The sequence below is a fragment of the Mus musculus genome, chromosome 3 (genome assembly GCF_000001635.26).
Source record: "Mus musculus strain C57BL/6J chromosome 3, GRCm38.p6 C57BL/6J".
NCBI lineage: Eukaryota > Metazoa > Chordata > Mammalia > Rodentia > Muridae > Mus > Mus musculus.
This window is the reverse complement of record NC_000069.6, coordinates 55,808,348-55,832,269: the sequence shown is the minus strand read 5'-3', so window position 1 is coordinate 55,832,269 and position 23,922 is coordinate 55,808,348. Positions and strand designations below refer to the sequence as shown.

Genomic DNA, 23,922 nt, shown 5'->3' with positions numbered 1-23,922 from the left:
GATTTTAATGAGAATGCTTTAGGAATATGTAATAAAAATGCAATTATAGACACTACAGGTTATCACATTAAATGCTATAAATTGGGACTGTTTTCAAGGCAAGATTATTCCATATTAGAACTGTCGTCATTCCCTTTGGATCCTTAATAGCATTTCAGATACAGCACTTGTGATGCACTGATATACCTTAGGGATAAAGCATGCTGATTTTTTTTCTGATTTTTATCTTAAGAACATTGCATATGACTTGAACAAAACACTTATTATATTAACCATTTAATCCATATATTTTGAATTTAACAAGTAGATTTAAAATAATCTTTCTTCGGGGGGGAAAAAAAGCAAAAAAGCTGTCAGTGGTGCAGTCTTTCAGTTCCAGCACTCAGGAGGCAGAGGAAGGCTGATCTCTGTGAGTTCAAGTCCAGCCTGGTCTACACAGAGGGTTCCAGGAAAGCCAAAACTACACAGAGAAACCCTGTCTGGACCCCCTCTTCCCCCCCCCAAAAAGACTTCCGTGATCCTCAGATATCTTCACTGCAAAGTCTGAGATTCTTTCAGTGTTCTGCTCTTATCTTTAACAACTGGAGGTGTTTTTAGTATTAAAGGAGGAACAGACAGAGTGAAAACATGTGAAAATAGTAACTCAGTTTCTTAGTTAATTTTCTAGCATATGAAAATAGTAACTCGGTTTCTTAGTTAACTAGATTAAACTGTTATTTTGTAGCAATTATGAACCATCATGACAGGTAAACCTGAATTTCATTTTATCATTTTATTTCTGTGCCAGTATTTAAAAATATATTGAGTATTTTATGATTGTTGATAGATGTGGCTGAACTAAGCTTACAGCAGATCAATGTTTTAAAAATTGAAACAGTATAGGTTTGTATTGATTAATGTGGCTAAATCAAAATGGGAGGTTTTGTAACAGCTTTCTTAGACGGGCTGCTCCCCAGTAATGGCAGCCTATCCATTTTAGCTTTCCACTGATAAATCAGCTTGAAAATTGGATGTCAAAATTTTTTTCACCGAAGTAGTGATTTTTTTCTTGCCCTTTAACCTTTTCTGATATATTAGATTAGTTTATAAGACTAAACTCTATCTCAGAGAAAGCAGTTGTCAAATTGACAATTTGATGGATTTTTAGATGATTTTAACATCTGTTTTCATCCACATGTGTGTATGTGTGTATATATGTATATACATTAACACCTGTATATAACTATATATTTTCTAATGCCCTGGCTAAAGATAGATTTTTATATTGAAAAATTAAAATGTATATTTCCAAATATTCAGCATGCTGTTTGTAGATCTTAGTCACTAGAGAAGATAATAGTCCTGACTGAACAGTTGCTCCCTGCTTCTGCACTGCTCTCCATTGTGTTCTGTGTGGACAGGTTTTCACATGAATTGTCATTTCTTAAAAACAAACAAACAAACAATAGTCCTTAGTTGGTCTATGACCATTTTCATACCTTACTATACACTCAAGAGAAACCTGGCATGCTTTATTACCATACAAACAATAAGCATAAGCCAATGGCACTCTCTTATGTATCAGGAACAAGTAGTTAAGATTTAAAATAACACTGAAAAATATGACTAACATCACGAAAAAAGAAGCTTAATTTGTATTTAATGGGTAGATTTAGGGGATGGCTGACATAGTAGAATCTGTGTTAGCCTGGAAAAGGTATTGATTGGGAAGTTTCTGTTGTATAATTACTTTTTTTGCCAGGAAAAAAAATTCATGGTGTATTGATCTAGATGGGGGCCTCTGTGCAGCAGCTTCCCTTGGCTAGCAGTGAGTGTCATCTTTCAGCCATGATAAATGGTAACACACTGGCCCCACATAATTACCTTGTGCTGAAATGAACCTCCTATCCCCTTCCCAGCACAGCGATATAACAGCCGGCTTCATCTGAAAGCCGTAATTTACTGGACTAATCATCCTCTTAATACGGGACAATCCGTCTCTCCTAGAGTATGACCTGTGTTGGCTAACTGAAACAGAAACATCTTTTAAAGTAATGAGTGAGTTAAAAGACTGCACAGTGTGCTGCAGTTTTACCACTTCTCAGTTGTTTCTTATCTATGCTGTTCCTGCCTATTCACTCCTGGTCACTGGGGATTCTGTACAGGAGATGTAGACATGGTCAAATGCTTGGTTTGCAGTGGGCGGTGATTTATGAAAATTAGCCTATTAAGTTTACAAAATGACTAAATTTTGTAAATATTAAATATTTATTTAGGTGACACTTGTTTTGAGGAAACTGCCACTTAAAATTCTTGCATATAAAATTTTAAGTCTTAAGCAGCATTTCTGTTTTATAAATTCTTTCTCTTTGACACTTACTTCCATCAAGCAGTGAATAAGCCCCTGGGAATGTAAAGATCACACTGTCCCTAGCCGTTCGAAAGACTAAGATGGTTTCTATTGCTCGTCACTCTTATGACAAAGATGCTGAGTGTGTTACCAAAGACCTGTCCTTCATGCCCCTGCCTTAATACTGTCCCCCCACCCCGTAATGACTTTGATTTAAATAATGCTATTTAAAGGGTGTCAGGCAGTCATTTTAGATCATTGTAAGACCCTGGTGAAGCATTGGATCAAGGTCATTTTCAGAGATTGTACTTAGTTAAATAAATGTACAAGTTTTCACGAAGGGTCCAGCTTTTCAGTGTGCTGTTACAAGCTCCCTCGGAGCCTCTGGGAATACCACATAAAGCATAGCTGCCTCTGCCTTGAAGGCACTGTATTTTATATTTTCCTTCTCTTTGATAATTTTCTCCTCATAATTCTGTTTATTCTCACAACTGAGCACAAAAGTTTTGATTATAAATCAGATCCATCACTTTTGACAGTTGGTGGAAACCCTATATAGAGATAGGAACATTTAGGATCATTTAGGGTCATTTTTTGCTACATTTTATTAAAAATCACTACTTAAAAAAAAAAAAAAGACCGAACAGTTGGAGGATGGACCAGGAGGGGAATAAAATATTGAGTGTAAATAAATAAATAAACAAAACAAATAACAACAACAATGACTGAAAAGTTCCCCCGTGGCTGTAGCCCAGGTTGATAGTTTCGTCCTACCATCATCACAGCTGGCTTCTTGCTGTTCACGGCTAACAAGTGAGATGCATGCAGATGAAAGACACCCTGATCGTGTGTAGTCATTTCCTGTCACGTTACCAGCCTTAAATTACTTCCATGGCCTAGCACTGCTTATCAAGAAAGCCCAGACCCAACTTCTGCATTGAACTGTGCTGTGCTCCAGGAAAATGATACTTCCTTAAAGCCGCCTCGAGAGGGTAGCTCATCACCACACTGTCATTTTCTAAAGTGACTATTATGTTTGCTCCCTGAGGAAATACTGTCTCTGATCAAGTCATTTATCACTTAAATTCTAGAATGCGTGTGCTAAAGTAAACATGTCTCTTTATTTTAATTGTTAACATATTTTTAAATGAAACAAAAAGTTAGGCTAAAATGCCTCAGGTCAAAGTCTCATTGAGCTGGGGTTTTCTTAAATATTTATTTGAGCAAAATGGGAAGGGAAGCTGCACTGAAAGCTTCAGAGGTCAGGGAGCTATAGTGAGTTTGATAGAAAGCAGCTTTTCTCCTTCCGTTTCTAAATGGTCCCTGCTTTGATTATAAGCATTTATTATAATTATCAAGAGATTAGGCCGTTGTTATAGAATCCTAGTAATGGGACCATTTAGAAGGAATATAATGGCAGTTTATTGGATTCTGCAAAGGAAAAGAGTGCACAGATAGAGTGGTCTGTTTTGTGCATGGCTCCACTCCTGGCTGAGGATACTGATTTTATTATTTCATCTCTGTCCTTTCGCTGTGGTAGGTTTTGGTGGCTTGGGGGTGGGGGGTGATCATGTTCTCTAATATGTGACCTGACCTTTGGCCTTTGTATGCTTTTTATCTTGTGTAAACCACACATATGTGTATGTGTTGACTTTTCACTGTTAATATCTTTGCTATAAAAATCAGTACAGTTGATGCCCAGTTAGTTCTGCATAAATGAAAAATGTGGACCTAACATTTTTTTAATATTCCAATTCATTTAGAGACACCCACATGGAAGATATAAGATGGGGGTTGCTGAATTCAGTGGATTAGAGTTCCCTAAATCTGTAACTAGCAGAATTTCAGTATGTGCAGAAGTACAAGAGAACAGTTAGAGAATTGATATCTGTAGAGAGAAGGGACCATGCTGTCTGTCAGAAATGCCTGTGCTAGGAAGAGGCTCGAGTTCAGAAAAGGCCGTTCTCATGCAGTGAGATACTAGGGAAGCTATGCTAGTGATCTTGGATGTCCTGAAAATAAATGATCACTGGCCATCATCCTTGCCTAGCATCCTGTGAAAAATAAGCCTTCTGAAGGTTTTTGGTTCATTATTTTATTTTGTTTTGTTTTTGTTGTTTTGTATTGTTTGTTTGTTTGAAAATTACCTTGTTTTTATCAAAGTCATAAAGAAAATTACTTTTATTTAAATGTTTATATTTTCTGCTGGGATTTTGTGGGGATAGCCTTCCCCCTCTGCCTTCCTCCCTCTCTCTCCCTCCCTTACCCCTCCCCCATCAGCAGTGTCACACTCTGTAGTACAGGCTTTGAACTTTAAATCTCCTGCCTGAACCTCCTGAATAGCTGGACTCACAGGCCTGCCCTGCTACTCCTAGCCTAAATAATATTTTTTGAAGCATTTCAAATCTGCATTATCTCTACTTTTTCTGAATCATATTATCAACATACATAGTGTTATTTGGTTGCTGTTATCGCTAAACAAGTGTGTAAAGTTAGCAGGGGTAGTGGTTCCTTAAACTTTGCTGAAAGTTCTTAAACCACTAAGCATGTACCAGAGGCTTCGGCTGCCATTCCAGCTTTCTAGAGCAAAAGACTTGTCTTTGTTGCTCACTTCCTTCTTGTACACTGAAAAGACTGGAGATGTAGTTACAGACCCAGCTTCACACACACAGAGCAGGGAAGGAGCGATTCAGAATGGCAGCTCAAAGGCAGAGACAGCACTCCATAAGCCCCTTCAGAGGTGTGAGTCACCTGCCTTCTCACACTGTGATAAGCCTTGTCTTTAAAATAGTGTGTCAGGTTTGTATGCTGTACTCCATACATAATGTATATATACTATATAATGTATATCTATACACTGTTGCACTATATCATACAGAGTATATTTAATATAGGTACTTTATGAAGTGTATATAAATAAAAAATGACAAAACTCCAGGCTGAGGTAGTGCATGCCTTTAATCCCAGCACTTGTGAGGCAGAAGCTGGCAAATCTAGGTGAGTTCAAGGCCAGCCTGGTCTACAGAATGAGTTCTAGAACAGAGAAACCCTGTCTCAAACAAACAAAAAACAAGCAAACAAATACTATGCAGAACATATCAATCCCACCAGGGTGGTTCAGGACTAATCCTAACACTTGGGAAGCTAAGGTAGAAAGATCGCCAGGATATCAGGACTAGCCTCAGCCACAAAGTGATTCATAGGCTATCCTGGACTACAAAGTAAGACTGCCTTAGATGAGGTGGGGTCATGTAACACTGAAATATTTTTAAAAGGTAACTTCTGGCTTCCCCATTGTAAACCATAGAAAAGTGAAATTTATAATAATAAATTATTTATAGTTTATAATAGGTTTATAATAGGTGAAGATTTCATCTCTGTCACTGAGTACCAAATTAGGTCGTTAAGAATCTGTTGGTTTTTACTACACACCACTCAGATATATTTATGAATATGAATTTGTCACAATGCTTATCCACATGACTTAATTGCATTTTTGCATATAATTCTATGTAATGGTGCTTTCATTGATGGGGATTGAGTGAGAGTGGACTAGGGCCTGTGTGCAGGAAGGACAATAGCAGTGGGAACAGTCACAAGCAACCTTCTGCTTCGGTTTTCCATTTGTAAGTCAACAGTTACAAACTTACCTAAAATTGCTCGTATTTGTATTCTGTATGATATCACTGACTGTCTATAGTAATGCAAGGAGACTAGTACATTGAGATTTTAATAGGGATCTGAAGACACCAACAAGGCTTATGGTTACTTGGTAGGCACACACCAATGCACTGAAATTTGAGTCAGAAAAGAACCAACTCAAGCAAAATAGAAGAAGGAGGAGGAAGAGGAGGGAAATAGTTTCATCTCTAGGAATTGTCTTAGAGACTCACTCCTTTTCTGAGTTCTAAAAGCAATATTCTTTTGTTTCTTTGTAGGGGATGTATATGTCTTATGGACAAAATTAGATGTATGTCTTTTGCTTCTTTGTTATCTGTGTGATGCATGGCATCTTCATTGCACATTGCTTTGTAAAAATACTAGTTTGTGTGACTACTGAACACTAACCAAAATGGTCCTGATGCAAAACATGAACCTGAGGATTTCACATACAAACTCAACTGTGCAGATAGCAAGCCAGAGCTGCTGTGAAACATGAAGAGGTCAGAAAGGGACTATGAAAGGGTGCCATGTGATGAATGGAACTTTCAGCTCCCCCTGATGCGTGACCAGCATCCTGAGGGACCCCTTCCTTAGATCACCCTGTGATAGGGCCAGCCTGGGCTACAAATCAAGTTCCAGGACATCCAGGGACACACAGAGAAACCCTGTCTCCAGAAAAGCACAAAAAAGCACAAAAAAAAAAAAAAACCCAAAACAAAACAAAGAACACAAACAAACAAATAAAGGCACCTGACTTCTCTGAGGAAAACAAAAGGAAAATTAAAAGCAAATTTGAAAAAAAATCAAACATATCAAACCCAGACAAAGGACTTTCTTTTGGCACAGATCCAAGCATAAATCCTTGAGGTCTTTGAAATAATTACTTTAAGGAAAGTATAAAGATTTTTTTTCTCTTAAGAGATTTTCCTTCCTCTTGTCAAATAGACATGCCTCCCCTTCACATTGATAGTAGAAATACGCTCTATCTTATCCGGTGACAATGAATAGCATGCTAATAAGAGTTTTTAAAAGAAAATAAATATATCTCTCCTAAAAATTACTAGATGACATTAATATGAGTTTTCAAAGCTCACTGTTTCTCTTCCATAATTACCAGTGTTCATCCAGGATGGCTGTCTGTGCTTGGAATGAGGCAGGAAACAGCTGCCTGCAATGTCATACCCTCAGGAGAATTCATTTTCTCAATTGCCTTTGCAGTGAGTATAGCTAGGAAATGAGACTACCACGGCACACACACATGCGCTGCCACTAAGTGGTTGCTTGCTCTGGAGAACATCAACCTCTCCTGGCCTCGATTTCCTTTCTTAAAGGATTGGTCAGTAGTGGTGCTTTTCTCATTTGGAGTTGATGAGGACTAAATAAGCTAGCATATGTAGTGATTAGAGTCCTGCTCATTGGCCTGATGCAATTACTGTTCTAAGAACTATTGGATTACACTGAGGTGACAAACAGCCTGCGCATCTCAGGGATTCGCACCCATGTCCAGCAGGCCCTCAGTAAGGCTCTGCTCACAGAAGTCACTCTAACATCTTAAATACAAGATGGCATATGGCGGGAAAGGGTTATGGCACTCCATCCATTGTTTCTGAGACTCTTGTCTGGAAATAACTTGCTGGTGCTCACAAGTAACTAGCCAAGAAGTCACATCATGCTTTTCTATGTGCACATAGAGTTAGGCATGTTGGCCAACTCTGTCTCCCAGCATTGGACACACTGAGGTGGGGAATTGCTACAAGAGCAAACAAACTTGAACAACATAACAAGATCATGTCTCCTTTAAAAAAAGAAAATGAAAAAAGAAAACTGGGTGGGAGAAGTACAATCTATAGTGTACCCAAAGGAGAAAACTAGGACATGCTTATCTTAATAATTTTATTAAAATATAGTTTATATACCATTACAAGCTACCCATTTAACTTATATAGTTCAGGTACTCAAATTCTCAGTGTACAATACTGAAGTGTATAGTTTAGGGCCTGAGATATAGCTCAGTAATAGAGCACTTGCCTAGCATATGCAAAGACCTGGCTTTAATCCTTAGGTACTACCAAAAATAAAGAAAAAAAAAGAAAGAAAGAAAACGGAGGGAGGGAAGAAAGAAAGGAAGAAAGAAAAGGGACTGGGGAGGAATGGAAAGACCAACTAACAAATGATGCATACTCCAGTAGTTTGGTTTTGTTGTTGTTCGGTTTGGGGTTTTTTGTTGTTCTTTTTTGTTTTCTTTTGTGTCAATTGTGCTGGTCACTTCTTTTTTAATTTATTAACTTTACATTCTGCTCACTGCCCCTTATCAGTCACTCCCCCTCCCATTATACCCCCTTCCCTTCTCTGAGAAGATGTGAGTATTCCCCAACCCTGGCATATCAATTCTCTGTGGGGTTTTACACATCCTCTCCAACTGAGGCCAGACAAGGAGCCCAGCTAGAGGAACATATCCCACATACAGGCAACAGCTTTTGAGTTATTCCCTGATCCACTTTCTTGGGACCTACATGAAGACCAAGCTACACATCTGCTACATATGTACAGGGAGGCCTAGGTCCAGCCTATGACCGGTCTTTGGTTGGTGGTTCAGTCTCAGCCCCAAAGGGTTAAGGTTAGCTGACTCTGTTGGTCTTCCTGTGGAGTTCCTATCCCCTTCAGCTCCCTTAATTCATCCCCCATTTCTACTCCATCCCCCATTCCTGCATTCCTTGTAGATAGGATAAGTTTTGGGTTGAAAGTTTTGTGGATAGGTTAGTGTCCCTATCACTTCACTGAGGTTGTTGTCTGGCTACAGGAGGTGGCCTCTTCAGGTTCCATATACCCAGTGCTGTGAGTTGCAACTAAGGTTGCCCCATTGATTTTTGGGTGCCTCCCTTATTCCAGGTCTCTCATGTCCTGAGACATGACATTATTGAGACCATGAAAGATGTCACCCACCTCCCCACCCCCAAGTCAGTTGCAGATTTCCATTCATTATCATGGCCCTCTGGCAATCTCTCCTGTTCTTCCCCATACTTAATCCTGAACCCAACACACACCCATTCTCCCCCATGCCCTCTCCCACCTAGTTCCCTTCCTCCATCTGCCTCTTGTGACCATTTTATTCCCTCTTCTAAGTGAGTCAAGCATCCTTGCTTGTGCTGTCATTCATGTTTATCTTCTTTGGGTTTATGGAGTGTAGCATAGGTATCCTGTATTTATGATTACTATCCACTATAAGTGAGTATCTGCCATGTATTTCCTTTAGGGACTGAGTTCCCTCACTCAGGATGATATTCTGAAGTTCCATCCATTTGCTATGCATGTTCCATTTTTTTAATATGCAATCTTTTATTGGCATATATTCACCATATGAAAACATGGGCTTCATAAAAATACATTATATAAATTATGCCTCTTCAAGTGTAGACAATTTTTAATTACCAGTTTGTCAGATAAATGTTTTTTTGTTTTTTGTTTTTGTTTTTGTTTTGTTTTGTTTTTTTTTTGATCTGAGCAGGATTAGATGGCTCACACTGAATTCTTGATAATCATGATTACCGCCGGGCATGGTGGCACACGCCTTTAATCTCTGCACTTGGGAGGCAGAGACAGCCGAATTTCTGAGTTTGAGGCCAGCCTGGTCTACAGAGTGAGTTCCAGGACAGCCAGGGTTACACAGAGAAACCCTGTCTCGAAAAAAACAAAACAAAAAAACAAAAAAAACAAACAAAAAAAAAAAAGGTAATCATGATTACCATGATACTTGATAATCTTAATTATCACACAAGTGGAAGACCAGGTGATCATGTATATATTTAGTAATCTTAATTATCTTAAGATAATTATAATCCTAATAATCTTAATTAATACTCAAGTAGAAGATAATAATCTTAATTATCACACAAGTGGAAGACCAGGTGATCATGTGTATATTTAGTAAAGTATCTCTTTGTTCTGACTCTAATCTTTTATCTGTTCTCTTGAATAATTTTTATTGCTAAATATACAAGTTTTGCTTTAACATGTAAATTCAGTCTTCAGTCTAGTTTATGAAACCTACCCCTTTAAAGAAACTCAAGCAACAATAAATAAATAGATAGATAGACAGACAGACAGACAGACAGACAGATAGATAGATAGATAGACAAACAAATTTGAAACTGTAAGCAAGCTTCCAATTAAATGTTTTCTTTTTTAAGAGTTAGCATGGTCATGGTATCTCTTCACAGCAGTAGAAGAGTGACTAAGACAGAAGTTGGTACCAAGAGTGGGATATTTCTGTGGCAAGCCTAACCATGTTGTTATATGGAGGGATATGGAAGACTTTGGGACTTTGGACTAGAAAAGCAATAGTACACATTAGGCAAAACTTAATAGGCCATCCTAGTAGGATCATGGAAAATGGTGCTAAAGGAACGCTCAGGGAATTTCAGAGAGGAATAGCATTAGTAAGTGACTGAGAGACCATTCCTGTGATAGTGGCCAAATATGTGGCTGCATTTTGTCCTTGCCCTAAAAAAGTATTCCTGAAGCTAGATTGAAGAGTTTGGGATTAATGTGTTGGGAGAGGAGGTTTCAAGACAGGCTAATGTTGTCTGTGTTGCATCATTATAAGGAGCAAGCTGAGCAAGGAAAAATACAAAATGAAGTTTGAGCAGGGGAGGAACATCAGGAAATATAATGTAGCTAATTCCAATGCTCAAGGAGATATAAAGTTTAAAGAAAAGCCTATTGGAATGGAATAAAGGGAGTGGTGATCTCGGGCAATGCTTCACTCAGCTAAGCTTCCAACTTGTGGAAAGGAATTAAAGAAAAGTTTAAGTTGTGAAGGAAACCACCACCAACAGAAAGCTGATGCAGATTTATTTAAACAAGAAGCCAAGTTCCAGCCTCATCAAACAGCAAAACTTGGGAGCTTCTACCATGTGTTTTCAACTTTAGGGTCAAGGATACAAAAAAGTCCCTCTTGTAACTAAGGAAAGCTGCTGAGGCTAGGCGTGTGGTAGAGGTATCCTTGAATGGAGGCTCTGTGAGACCGAGACCCTTGTGTGATGCTGTGAGAGTGAAGCCTGGATTGCCTTAGAGACCCCAAGATGTTGGAAATGTCCAAGTCACAGGATACCTGTTGAGGAAAGTTTCCTAACAGCTAATGGAACTATCCCAAAAGTGTGTTTCAGTCAACAAAACTGGAAGGAGTTGGAGAACTGAAAATTTGGTGTTTGACATCAGACATGGAAATGCGGAGTTTGGAGCTTGACCAGCTGGGTTGCGGGCTGCTTTGGTCCAGTATTTCCTTACTTTGGAATAGTAATGTATGTTCTGTGCCATTGTATATTGGAGCATGTGATCTGCCTTTTCATTTTGATTTTATAGCAGCTTACACTCATTAGAAAATGGCCTGAGTCTCAGAAGAAGCTTTGGACTTTTAAACATTATTGAGACCATGAAAGAAAATGGGTACCTTTGAAGTTGGAAGTGTGGCACCAGGGGTGGGATTTGAGGTTCAAAAGCCCATGTCAAGCACTGTGTTGCTCTCTTCCTTTCCGCCTGTGATGTAGCCTGGCTACTACTCCAGCACCCACTCATATGCTGCCATGCTCCCCACCATGATGGGATGGACTATGCCTCTGAAACCATATGCACGCTCCCAGCTTTCCTTTATAAGAGTTGTGTTAATTATGGTGTCTCCTTATGTCCATAGAACAGTGACTACTCTGAAACTAGAATTATAGACATCAAGTGCTCTAAACCCCTAAGCCATCTCTTTAGCCCCAAGGTAGAGATGTTCTGAAGTTGAAATTAATCCACTGACTCCTTGTTGAAAATATACTTATCCCAGACATGGTATTAGAAATGCAAATAATAAGCAAAATAAAAGTAGCCCCTGCTGTGTTCCCCTGCAGTGAGACATAAAAACTATATACAATCTGCAATGAAAGCTTTCTGCATATTTTTATGAATAGTGCTGCTCACAAAAGTTACAGTATCTTTTTTTTTTTTTTTTTTTTTTTTACTGTATCAGGCTACATTTTATAAACAGAAAACCTAACTTTTTAAGCCGAGATATTATCACCAGTGTTTATTGGGTTAAATTGAAAGCCAAGATCCATCAAAACATGCTGCATTAGACATGTAGCAAGCATGTTTCAGAGTTTCCGAAATGCACTGTGGGTTTTAATAATGGTTCAGCATGTAGAAGACAATGTTATCTTGTGATAACCATGGTTGTTAATGGTTTATATTAGATGAAAGCTGTAAAAATCATTTGAGAACTGTTAACATTAGAATAATAATTTACAAAGACAATTACCACATACTGGAAATTTTTGCAACTAATTTGGTATTATTAATAATGGATAAAATTGCACTTTTCTCAGGTTGCTGTGGGCAGCAGGGACTTACTTCAATGAATATTTCAGCACATTATTTTAATCATTTCTCCACCAAATCCACATGGGCAATATTTTATTCTTCTTAATTCAGTCTACTAAGCCACAGTCATTAAACTGCAGACTATTTGTAGTAAGGTCTACTCTGTGATTTACAACCTTGTAATAAACTGTATAAGAAAGAAAACTGCCATTAATGCTTGCAATGTGATATTTTGTTTATTACTAAACTCCCCATGATCAATCTTTTATTAGAGAAAAAGAACACTGTAAAAAAAAAAAAGAAAGAAAGAAAAGAGCCAAGCATTTACAATATAAGAGAATAATGCAGCTATTTTAACTTCTGTCTGATTTTAATAGAAATACTTATACAAACACAGTGCTCCTAATTTTCCAGATACTAATGAAATAACAGTTTACATTTTGGGAACAAATAAATTTCTCGTCTTGCCTTTTGTTGCTAACGTTAATGTCATTTATTCCCCACATCTAGTCAATTGCATGACTTCTGGCGCCTGGATTACTGGGAGGATGATCTTCGTCGAAGGAGAAGATTTGTTCGAAATGCCTTTGGCTCTACACACGCTGAAGCACTGCTCAAATCTGCAGTAGAGTATGGTGAGTGCCACTGCCTTAGTAGCAGAATGTATCCCAGTGAGGGTCCTTTGTGATAGGAATTTGTTTTTGCAGTCATCTGTAATGTTCACTCTATTAAAGTCAGAAATAGTATATTCTGCCTCACCCTTCAGCACTATCTGGGTCAAATTCATCTCTATATTTCTTAAATTAGATTTATTTAAAATATTTCAGTTTACTGTAAGAGATTTAAATCCCCACATCTTGTAGAAACCTAACACTCTTAGGATAACATAAACCTGTATTAAAATGAATTTCTTTTTAGTGTCTTTCAAATTTTAATGACTACAAGCCATGTAAACATACATTACAATCCTGTGCCAGGGCCGGGTGTGTGCGTGTGTGTGTGTATGTGTGTATGTTCTGTTTATTTTATGTATTTTTCTACTGGAAACACTGCACAGGCCCTACTGCAAGATCTGTATATTTATGCATAAGTATGTGTATGTGTGCCTGTATATACATACATAGACATAGATGATGTGTGTATACAAATAATGAATATATAACTTAAATTATCTATTAGTAACCTACTTACATAATCTTCCTACCCTTTTCTTATAAGCTCCCAACTTTATGAGGCTGTGGAGATAGGTCAGTCAGTAAAAGTCTTTCTGAGTTCAGATTATCAGCACCCATTTAAAAGTTATACCTGTAACCCCAGCATTGCAGAAACAGGCAGAGTCCTGAGGCTCACTGGCCAGCCAGGCAAAGAGAAACCTACAAAACCAACTGGAAAATAATCAAGGATGGCATCCATGGCACCCCCAGTACATGCACACATTCACACACAGTCAAAAGCCTAGATTGATGGCTACACTCATTTTCACTAATCCGAGAGGACTTCAGTGAGCTATTTTAAAGTTGACCACATTTGGTAAATACTTTTGCAGCTTTGTATAATTCATATCATGTCACACCATCTTGTTCATAAGGAGGTGAGTGTAAAGCAGTACAGATCATTAGCAAATAAACACTGTAGTTAAGGGTTTCAGTGCAGCTGTTACCCTAAGAAAAGTTACATATTAACTACACAGTGGAAGGAATATGAAAAATGTTTCAGTAAATCATTGGAGTCCGTACTGTAAGGAATTCTTGAGTGAACTCTAAAGACTCCCTAAGGATTTTAGCACCCTAAGGATTTAAAGCCAACTTAAAGTGAGTTCTTATAGTCAAGATCATGGATATACTGTGTACTGCCTCTCTGGCAAGGTATGTATTCTTCATAGTACCTTGAACTGGCCTGCAGCTCAGTATATGGATGACCCTGACCTGTAACTCACAAGAGTTCTTCCTGCCTCAGTCTCTGCAGTGTTGGGATTAAAGTTGTGCTCTTTATTTATTCTCAATGTGTCTCATGTGGAAGTAGAATGGTCTACAAACACTTTGTAAGAGAGGTTAACTTAGGTGACATTAGTACTAGTGACAGAAGCTTTAATTCTGTGGAGGCTGCCTTCTGTACTCTACAGGCTACGTGAAAAGATCTTGGTATGAAAATAGCCATTTTGTTTCTGCTTTAAAAAATGGTTCTCTTTGTGTTTGCTTTGTATCTTTTCCCTTAAAATCCCTTTGACATAGAGGTTTAAATTCTAGTCACATAGAAAGTTTTGTTGATAAACCTGAACTAAAATAAATAGTTCTCCTGTATTGCTTGAAATGGATGAGCTGTGTCAGCAAGCCTTTGTGTGCTACATGGGAGTTTAAAAGATGTTCTTTTCATTCATTTAATTGCTAGATGATGAACAGTATTCAGGACCTGTTGTCCCTCTTGTGTTAGGGTCCTTAATGAAAAGAAAGGTGTTTTTCTTTGTTAGGAACAAACATCATAGCTGGGCCACAAATATTGAAAACATCTGTACAATTCTTACGGTAGAGTCACATGATGGTCCCTCTCCAGGGTTCAGGTCATGGTGTGGAAGACCCATGATAACATCTACAGCTCTCCCTCCCGGAACCCTCCCTCCCATTGTTCACCTTTTCAGGCTTCCATCAGGCCTTGTCATCTGTGGACCTCAGGAGCTGAGGAGAGGGTTGGCAGCCAGAAAAGGAGCCCAGGGCAAGAAAGTTGGAAAGACTCCAGGGAGGGATGTCTACAGACAAGTAAAAGGCAGGTTGCAAACAGCCAGAATCCCCACTTCCTCCAGCCCTGCTTGCCCTCTAACTGCTCATGAAGCACTTGCTCAGAAGAAGGAAGTAACTGCCAGTAGTGATTACAGAGCACTTCCTTCAATAAAAATAGACGCTGGGAAACCTAATTGAAAGCAGATTCTATTTTTAACGTTTTATATTCAGAACATCGATATAAAACCAAAGCGTAAACCAAAAATATGTAAAACTCAACCTATTGTCTGAATACCCTTCCTTTAACACTGATGTGTCTGCATCTGAAGTCTAGCAGGGTGCAGACCAACAGCCACCTTGTAGGCTTGTGATGTAGGTCAGTAGGCCAGGGTGCCCCCATAGGATAAAGCTGCAAATTCCTAAACACTACCTAGGACAAATCGAAATAAATGCATTTCTTCTTTCTTTGTCTAATAATTGCAACTTTTCTACCTCCCTTTGATTAAGTCCTGTTTAAATCCTGTCTTGCCATTAGGCTTTGAATATGAACAATCTCTGCCATGGATTTTGATAAAAACTATTTTTCACTTATCTATGTAGTAGAAACAAGTGTCTCAGGAACCAAGTAATGCTTTAGTCATAATTGCTGGAGACTTGCAAACTGAGAAATCCTCTTTCAGTTTCTTAAATAGGCAGTGTTTTCTTAGTGGTAAAACCTACCTGGGCTCTGAAGCCCAGCTTGAGTCGTGTGTGTTAGTGTAGATTGTGACTTTGCAGACTGGGAGCCTCCGGGGGGGAGGGGGGGGGACAGAAGTGAAGGAGGGGCAGTGCACTTCATGTGTAGTGGAAATGTCTTGTGTCACTTGATCGTTCCTTATATCCTAAATCCAGACACACGGTTTCGATTATAATGGAGCTGTATTTCCATGATGGAAAGGGACATTTGGCTGTAGTTCAGATTTCTTGGTATTATTTCCAGTTTATTTGGAGTCTCAAACAAAAATCTGAATTCTTACTTTAAATAAGTAAATAATCAGCTGGATATAATTTTAAGGAAACAAAAGACAAGGATGTTATTTCATAATAATTTTGAAAGTTTGCTCTCTGATTTTATTATTAAAACTTCTAGTTGACCTTTTCAGTTGGAAAATAGACTTTGCAGTGATGGAGTTTTTCCTGCATTTTAGTAACACTAATGAGTTGAATAATTTATGAGGTTGTCATGTGCAGAAGATTCAGTATGATTTGACACAGTCTCAGTCTCTGGTGTTGGAGTGTGATTAATAAAAACCTGGAGGCATTCCTTTTTCTTTTTCTTGGTGTTTAATGTGCTAATTTTGCATGAACTGAAAGTGTGATTTAGGTGGTTTTTAATGGTAAAGCCTCTTTGAGGTGAAAATTTGATTAACAGTAGTTTTACAAACTATATCAGTAGAAATACATAAGAAAAATCTTTTAAGACTCATCTTCACATCTGCTTGGCTTATTCTTTGGGCAAAATTATCTAATAGCTAAATAATTGAAATAGTAGGTTTTAAGTGTCACATATCAAAGTAAAACCTAGACTCATCAAATCCTGGTGTATTCTAGTGAAGATACTGCCTGACAAAGAATAGGGCAAACTCTGAGTAAGCTTGGTCCTCTTTGTTGACTGTCAGTCATCATTTGGGCTTCTGTTTTCCTTCCATAAAATTACAGTGGCACTACATTTCATCAAAGCCTAAAATCGCAAGTGCTTCATGTCTTGTGATCAAAGACATCGTCTTAAATAGGTCTGATCTGGCACTGCCAAAGAGGGTAGGCTGCCTCAGCCTCAGGGAGGGAGAAAAAAAACACAGAACAAAGATGACAAAGTTAATCAGTCATTTCTTTGCCAATAAATAATAAGATATGCTGAGAATTGCAAATGAGAATGTTCTTAGGTTCCTCAGAGATGTGTCTGCTTAACACCTGATTTATCTAAGCTTGTGAAGCCATCAAGGTATGACCTTGATACACAAAAAGCAGCTCTGTAATGAGCTGGAGTTAAATTAGCCTGCTGCTGCATGCATGGCCACTGGAATGTGTTACATGCAGTCGTCAGGAAATACGAAGGCACTGAGAGTGGAAACCACGTTGTGCAGCAATGCAGCAATTAAGAAAAACTATGAAATTACCTGTCTTTATTCTTCTAAGAGTTTGCAGTCCTTACAGCATTTTAGAGCCTACTTCTTTACCACATAGAAACATGAGCAGCCTCGTGCTTTCATTGGTGGGTGCATTATTAATTGGATCTCCATGTTTAGAATAAAACTTAGTGGTTTGAATTAGGTTCCAGTAACTTCCTAAAAAAGTAATAATGGAGTTGTTTTCAGAGAAGGAAAGGAAGACTTGCAGGCAGTATCTGCCAGCTCCTCTTGACAGCACCTCATAAGCTTAGTCTCCTACCCTTGTCTTCACCCGATGGTTTTATGGACTACTAATGTGACTTATGAGATTTCCTAAAATGGGTTCAGAAAAGCTACAAATATGTTATAGTATCCATTCAGACATATATGTTATTTCTCATATCAAAAACTGTCCCAACAAGCTTCTTATGTTGAAGATTCAGACACTCTGTAAGTAGATTCAAAAGTTTAGTTTCTATGTGCCATATATGTTCTAGGCACTGGGTTTTGGAACTGAGTGTTTCTGCATTGCAGGAACACGGGAGACTGGATGTCCAAAGATATCATAAAGTAGCTATGATTCATACCCTGCCTCAAGAGAAGATTCTGAATTTACCAGCTGACCAGGAAAGTAAGGGTGGAAAGATTAAAAATCACCAAGATGGGAAAGGAACAGAATAGAAAATAGAATAGAGTAGAGTAGAGTAGAATAGAATAGAATAGAATAGAATAGAATAGAATAGAATAGAATAGAATAGAATTCACCAAGATGGGAAGGCTTAAGGACCTAAAGTGATGGAGTCAGTAATTGTGTTAATGATAGAAATTCAGAGAGTATTTGTATGTAAGACGAGATATGGCTCAGTAGGAAAGAAACTGACAGCCCTGAGCAAATCTTTGGGGTCAGTCTCTAGCTCTGGATATGAAATTATTTTTATTTTAGATACTTAATGTTCTCAGATAAAAAAAAAAGCCACTTACAAACCAAACTCAGATTTTTTTTCTATATATTCCATTGGGACACTCAGGCTTTGTAGAGCTATGTGCTTAATAAAATCCAGCTGTTTGTGCTGTGTGTGTGTGTGTGTGTGTGTGTGTGTGTGTGTGTGTGTGTGTGTGTGTTTGATGAGGTCTTTGCACAGTTTAACCACATCTTTGATAAGTTTTAGAAACCCAATTGATGGGCAAGTTTTCTAAAGACATATCTACAAATGTGTCATTTTAAACATCTGAAATGGGTTGTTTGTGTTTATGCTTTGTTCTACTCGGAGCATCTTGAGATGCGAGAGAGAAAGCTATGGTAAAATTTTGCTAATGGGCTTGCTGCCAAGTGGCAAGGGGAAACAAGGTGCTTCATAAGTTTGCTTATTTTATCCCAATTTCTGGCTGCATGCTCACGTGTACATCATATGCATAGTATACTAAATACTTGTCTTCCAGTGCATTCCTAGTGCTGTGAGCTCCGTGAAGACCGTGTGCCTGATGGCATCTGAACATGTGAGCCAGCCGAGTTCCTCTAATCACTGAGTAGATAGAGTGGGCATGAGAAGGAAAGGGTAGAAGTCCACAGAGTGATGAACCCAATTGGGGACAAGTACCACATGGACGACAGAGGCTCGTTCTACGGGGAGATGCCATAAAGTTGAGCTGGAAGGCTTATGTTCGGGAAAGATCAAATCAAGAAAATAAGGCCACCTAGATCTGGTGGGCAAAGCTAAAGCTGACCCCAACCACGACACCGTGCTGTCTGTGCTCTGGGCATTGTGGAATGTTTCTTTACATGGAGTTTACCTTGTAATGTCTGGTAACTCTCACTGGATGTCCCCTATAAAGATGCTCTAGTACAGAACGCCTTAGTGTCTTTCATGGCCTGTGTATATTGTGACACTTATGAAGACATGATTTTTTTGTGACGGTTTTTTCAATTTATTTTACTTGTTATACTGGTTTTGATTCTATTTGTTTTTTATTCATTTATTTTGTTTTAGGTTTTTGGTTTTGTTTTTGTTTTTTTGAGGTACTTGGGTTGGTCCCAGGCCCATGCATGTTAGAAAGCATTCTGCAACCAAGCTACACCTCCAGCACTTCTTGGCTTTTATAAAGTACTGTTACGATAGCCTGCATATCATCATAGGCTTTGTTTCAGTAATAAAGAGGAAGCTAGTTACCATTTCTTCCCTCCTTCTGAATGGGTTGCTTACCTCCCCAGAGCATCTTCTACCCTTTCCCCAAGTCTTTACCTCTGTTCTTTAGTCCCAGGTACCTAGAGCAAACATTCTGTGTTGTTGTAGGGGTTGCCACACCCTCTCAGTGAGCTTTCATGTTTATTCCTTTACAAGACTCCCTAGGATTCCAGGCTTACATTCTGCTCCTGGCTGCCCCCATGGGCACAAGAATTAGGCTTCTTTCCTTCTAGGGGAAAACAGTGCTTAAAAGGAGGAGGAAATGGCAGTTCTTTCATCTCAGTACTCTTACCTCCCATCACTCTTCTCTGCACTGTATCACAGGGACCAGACTCCCACAGTGAAGTCAGACACACAGCTAAGAACACATTGCCCTGACCTGTATGATACCAAGTGCCAGATCCATCCAAGAGCAATGTTTGTTTTTCCTCAAGTAAAGTGCACCATGTGTCTTTCAATACAACAAATTCCTATGCTAAATAATTAGGCATCACCCTAACTTCATGCCTAGTCACAATTCTAGTGAAAGCTATCTATCCTAAAATGCATAGAGAGCTGATATGATATGTATTACCAATTTTTCTTTAAAAAGCATAGGCTACAGTTTTCCGCATTGACTCTTTTAGATTATTACATAACACTTCCTCATTATATTGTGCTTAAATTCACTTAAATTTCTTGTACCTTTTTAATTGCACTTTTGTGCTTAAAATTCTGTTTTCGAGTATCCCCTTTGTTGGTCTGCTATAAGAAATATTGCTTACATATGAATATTTTGAATTAGGAATAAATGAAATTCTGTTTTTGCTGTCAGAACCAAATTGTGAAAATGTATTACATGTCTTGGAAAATCAGTATACTCTATTAGCAGGCCTGTCAATATAAAAAGTGCCTCCCATTTCCACCTCCTGCTCTAATAACCTGTGTTACTCTCAGGCAGTTCACATAATCAGAGTATATTGTCAGCTTACTGGGGTTGGGGAAGCATGAAATGAAAATCGCGTTAATATTGATCCAATTCTTTTACTTGCAAGTGTCCTTGGTGTCCTTTTCCTCTGAGCAATAACTGTGCGTTAGGTAGCCATTTTCTTCTCTCTTTCTTAAATTCCAGTCAGTCATTACAAAGGTAACTAATCTGTATAAGAATTTAACACTCAGAATAATCTGTGAACACTGAATCTTAATTAATACCTAGATTGCTAATACTGAATGTGCACTACACATCAGCAACATTTTCCTCCAACTGTTCAGAGGGCAGCCTACCTGAAGGAATGAGGGATGTCTGCGTATCCTTCCTTGGTAGAAACACAAAGGATGCACTGGTCCCCATTGCATGCAAAGTAAAGATGTGCCTTCAAGTCCGAGTGCCATTTCCAAATCTTACAGTATCTGCTTGTGATCACTCTCTAAACTTCATGTCAACAGTAATGAGTTGTAGTGGGAGTGGTGTTTGGATATTCTTCATCTGGATGGAACTAGTACAGCTAAAAGACTAATCGGCTTTTACATCTGACTTATTAAACTTACCCAGTGACCACTCTGCTTTTACATGAAGGTGTGTCCTTAACACAGAGAAACTGTCTGTCTGGGTGTGAGCAGTTTGTTTCATGTGTGGGGATTTTTTTTTCAGTAAAGTTTATGCAGATGGGATAGAGCTTCTTGAGGGATTGATCACATATAAAAGGAGAGTAATATGTTTCAGGTTTCCAGTCTCTTTAATGTGGTGTTATAAGTTTCCACCATTGGGATTTCCCTAGGGTGTTTTTTGCTCTGTTCTTTCTTCATTTGACCCTTCTTTCTTCTTTCTATCCCTTTCTTCTCTTCTCTCCTGTTCGTTCTCTCTCTCTCTCTCTCTCTCTCTCTCTCTCTCTCTCTCTCTCTCTCTCTCTCTCTCTCTCTCTCTCTCCTTCCCTCCCTCTTATCTCTATATTCTATTCAGAAAATGTTTCAGTTAAAAAGAATCTTTCCTTTTATATTTCCATCTTAAGGAGAAAATATGTGCTCTGTGTTTAAAATGAAGCTCTAAGGTACATTTACCTTCAACTCTTTTTCTTTTGGTAGCAGTTAAATAATATTGTGTAAAGCTAAAACAAAACAAAAACAAAGAAACAATAAAAAAAATCATTCTGTAAAGGCATTTGTTTCTCTGACTTGAATTTTAATGAGAAAAACATCTTTGTTTTAACACTCCCCAAAGTATCCATATCATTGGTGCTTTTTTAAAAAAGATATTTAAGTTTGAAGATTAATTGCAGAATTTTATATATATTGACATATTGAACAAGAAAAATAAATTATTAAATGATGGCTATTTCAAGATTTCTCTTTTGAAAAGAATGCCCTCTTGTGAAGCTAATTTTCAGATGTCTACAAACATTGGAATTTTGCAAGCATACATTTAGGCCAAATTAGAATTAGGTAAAAATTTCACTCTGCCAACCTCCCTACAAAGGCTTTCTTCCAAAGATGGGAAAATGCTATCCTAAACTTGTTTTTACTGAGAAACCATAAGGTATTGTCCTTCAGACAACCAAGATTTTAAATATTCATATTGTTAACATAGCTCAGTAAAAAACTTCTAAAGCATCAGAATTGTTGATGCTGGACTAACTACCTGGTGGCACACACATGCCTGTGATGCCAGCGAGGCCAGAGGCAGTGCTTGGCGTATCACTGTTTCAAGGCTCGGCAGGCCTTCCCTGTAACCTCAAGGTTAGCTTGGGCAACGTTGTGAGATCCTGTATCAAAATTTTTCAAAAAGCAGAAGCAGGGGCTAGGAACCTAGAGCAATTTTAGTGTTTCGCTAGCATCCACGAGGTCCTAGGTTAGAGCCCTAGACCTCAAGATGATGATGGCGACGACAATGACAATAAAGTAAAGATAAAGTGGATTCTCATGTAACTTGTTTAATAATAACTCAATGAATGCACGGTATGGGCAAAGTATTTAAATGCCAGCTGTCTCACTAGGTTCTGTTTCACAAGAACTTAACAGCACATGAGCTGCCTATTCTTCTTTGTTCAGTCTACTCTAGTCAAGCCAGGGGTGCGCTGAGCTTTGTAATGGTTATGAGCAGACTACTGACATAGCACAGTGGAAGGAAGTCTCCACAAAGCGCAGAGCACTGTCAGTGGCTGTGACTAGGACGTGAGGATCAGGCTGGTCTCATTTCAGGTTTATGAACCTCACTTTTGCTCACTTTTTTTCTTTCTTTTTATAAATCTTGTCCAGCAGTATCGTGAGTGATAAAGCTTTAGTTTAAGTTTAATGAAGTTCAAAATGTGTAAGCATCCACTCTCGTTTCAAGTTTGCAGTAATCCCTTGAGACTTAGGTTGGGAAAGTGCTCATTATTCCTCTTTCACAGATTGGAAACTAAACTTAAGAAATTGGTGGGGATTTGTTTAATGTTTATAATGGGTACAAAGAAAAAACACATTAAATAATAAAGTACAATTTCCACATTGTGGGAAGGCTGAAGGCCATGCAAGGAAAGTGACTTAATCAGTGGTGTATACATAATTAGTTAGTGAGATATAGCAGTATCTTAGTATAGTATTATTTCTAGGTGTTTTCTCAACAAATGTGTGTTCCCACCTTACTCAATGCCTAAAAGAGAAATGAACTTGCTCTGAGCAAATGAGAATGTAGAACACTTGTAGAGCACTTACTGGCCTTGAGCATCCACGGACCTGGGTTCCATCCCAAGGACTGCACCAGAACTAAGCAAAAGGGAGACAAATGGCACTAGGAAAATCTCCAAGTAAAACATTTCAAAATAAATGATATTTATTTCAAAATAAATGGGTCTTCACCCCCAGTGACTGCTGCTCTTTTTTAGTATCCACAGTTAACTGTAGAATAATCCCTTAAATCAAAATTAGCCATGTTATATTTGCCTTTATGGCATTTGCTTTTCAACCTAAAATAATATAGTGACAACAAACTATTGCTAGATCCTGATACTTTTTTAAAGACATTTGTAGTATCAGCAGAAGCAAGTACCAAAGCAGTAGTAACAAAGCTCTGTGGTGCTGGCACATAATAGCAATGTGGAAGACATTCTAGCTCTGTCTCTTCTAAATTACACATTGTCAGAGCAGAGGCCTTAGCTCAAGTGATGGAGGGCTTGCTAGCATGCATGGCCCCACATTCAATCCCCAGCATGGCAACACCAACAGCAAAGTAAATTAGATAATTAATTACCTTAACTACAATATGCTTGGATTCACTAGTTTCAAGGCTATTAAGAGAAACTTATAAAGGAAAAATATCTTCAGGGCTGCACTGTGTCTCTGTAACTCTGTGAATAAGTCTACAGAAAATGCTTTCCTCTATTTAAAACCTGATAAGAAACGAAGCCGTAATTTTACATTGCACTTTGCCCATCCACAAGTCCATGGTACTTTTCCTTGTAAACTTTCACATTTCCATATTTCCCTAGGAAATAAGCATCCTTGCCTCCTTTGTCTAGCTCTGCTTGTTTTCCTTATTCCCATTTCAGTCTAAGGCGCTCTGGCAGTTTGTG

At 38.4% G+C, this 23,922-nt stretch overlaps 1 protein-coding gene across 10 annotated transcripts in view; it reads left to right on the top strand.

The window, feature by feature from the left end:
• Window positions 1–23,922, top strand: part of Nbea (neurobeachin) — a 558,554-nt gene that overhangs the window by 351,479 nt on the left and 183,153 nt on the right. For all 10 annotated transcript variants that reach the window (XM_006501527.4, XM_017319586.2, XM_006501520.4 and 7 more), the window contains one exon: window positions 12,863–12,987. In XM_006501527.4, the coding sequence (XP_006501590.1) occupies window positions 12,863–12,987 (125 nt within the window). The remainder of the gene's footprint in view (window positions 1–12,862; window positions 12,988–23,922) is intronic.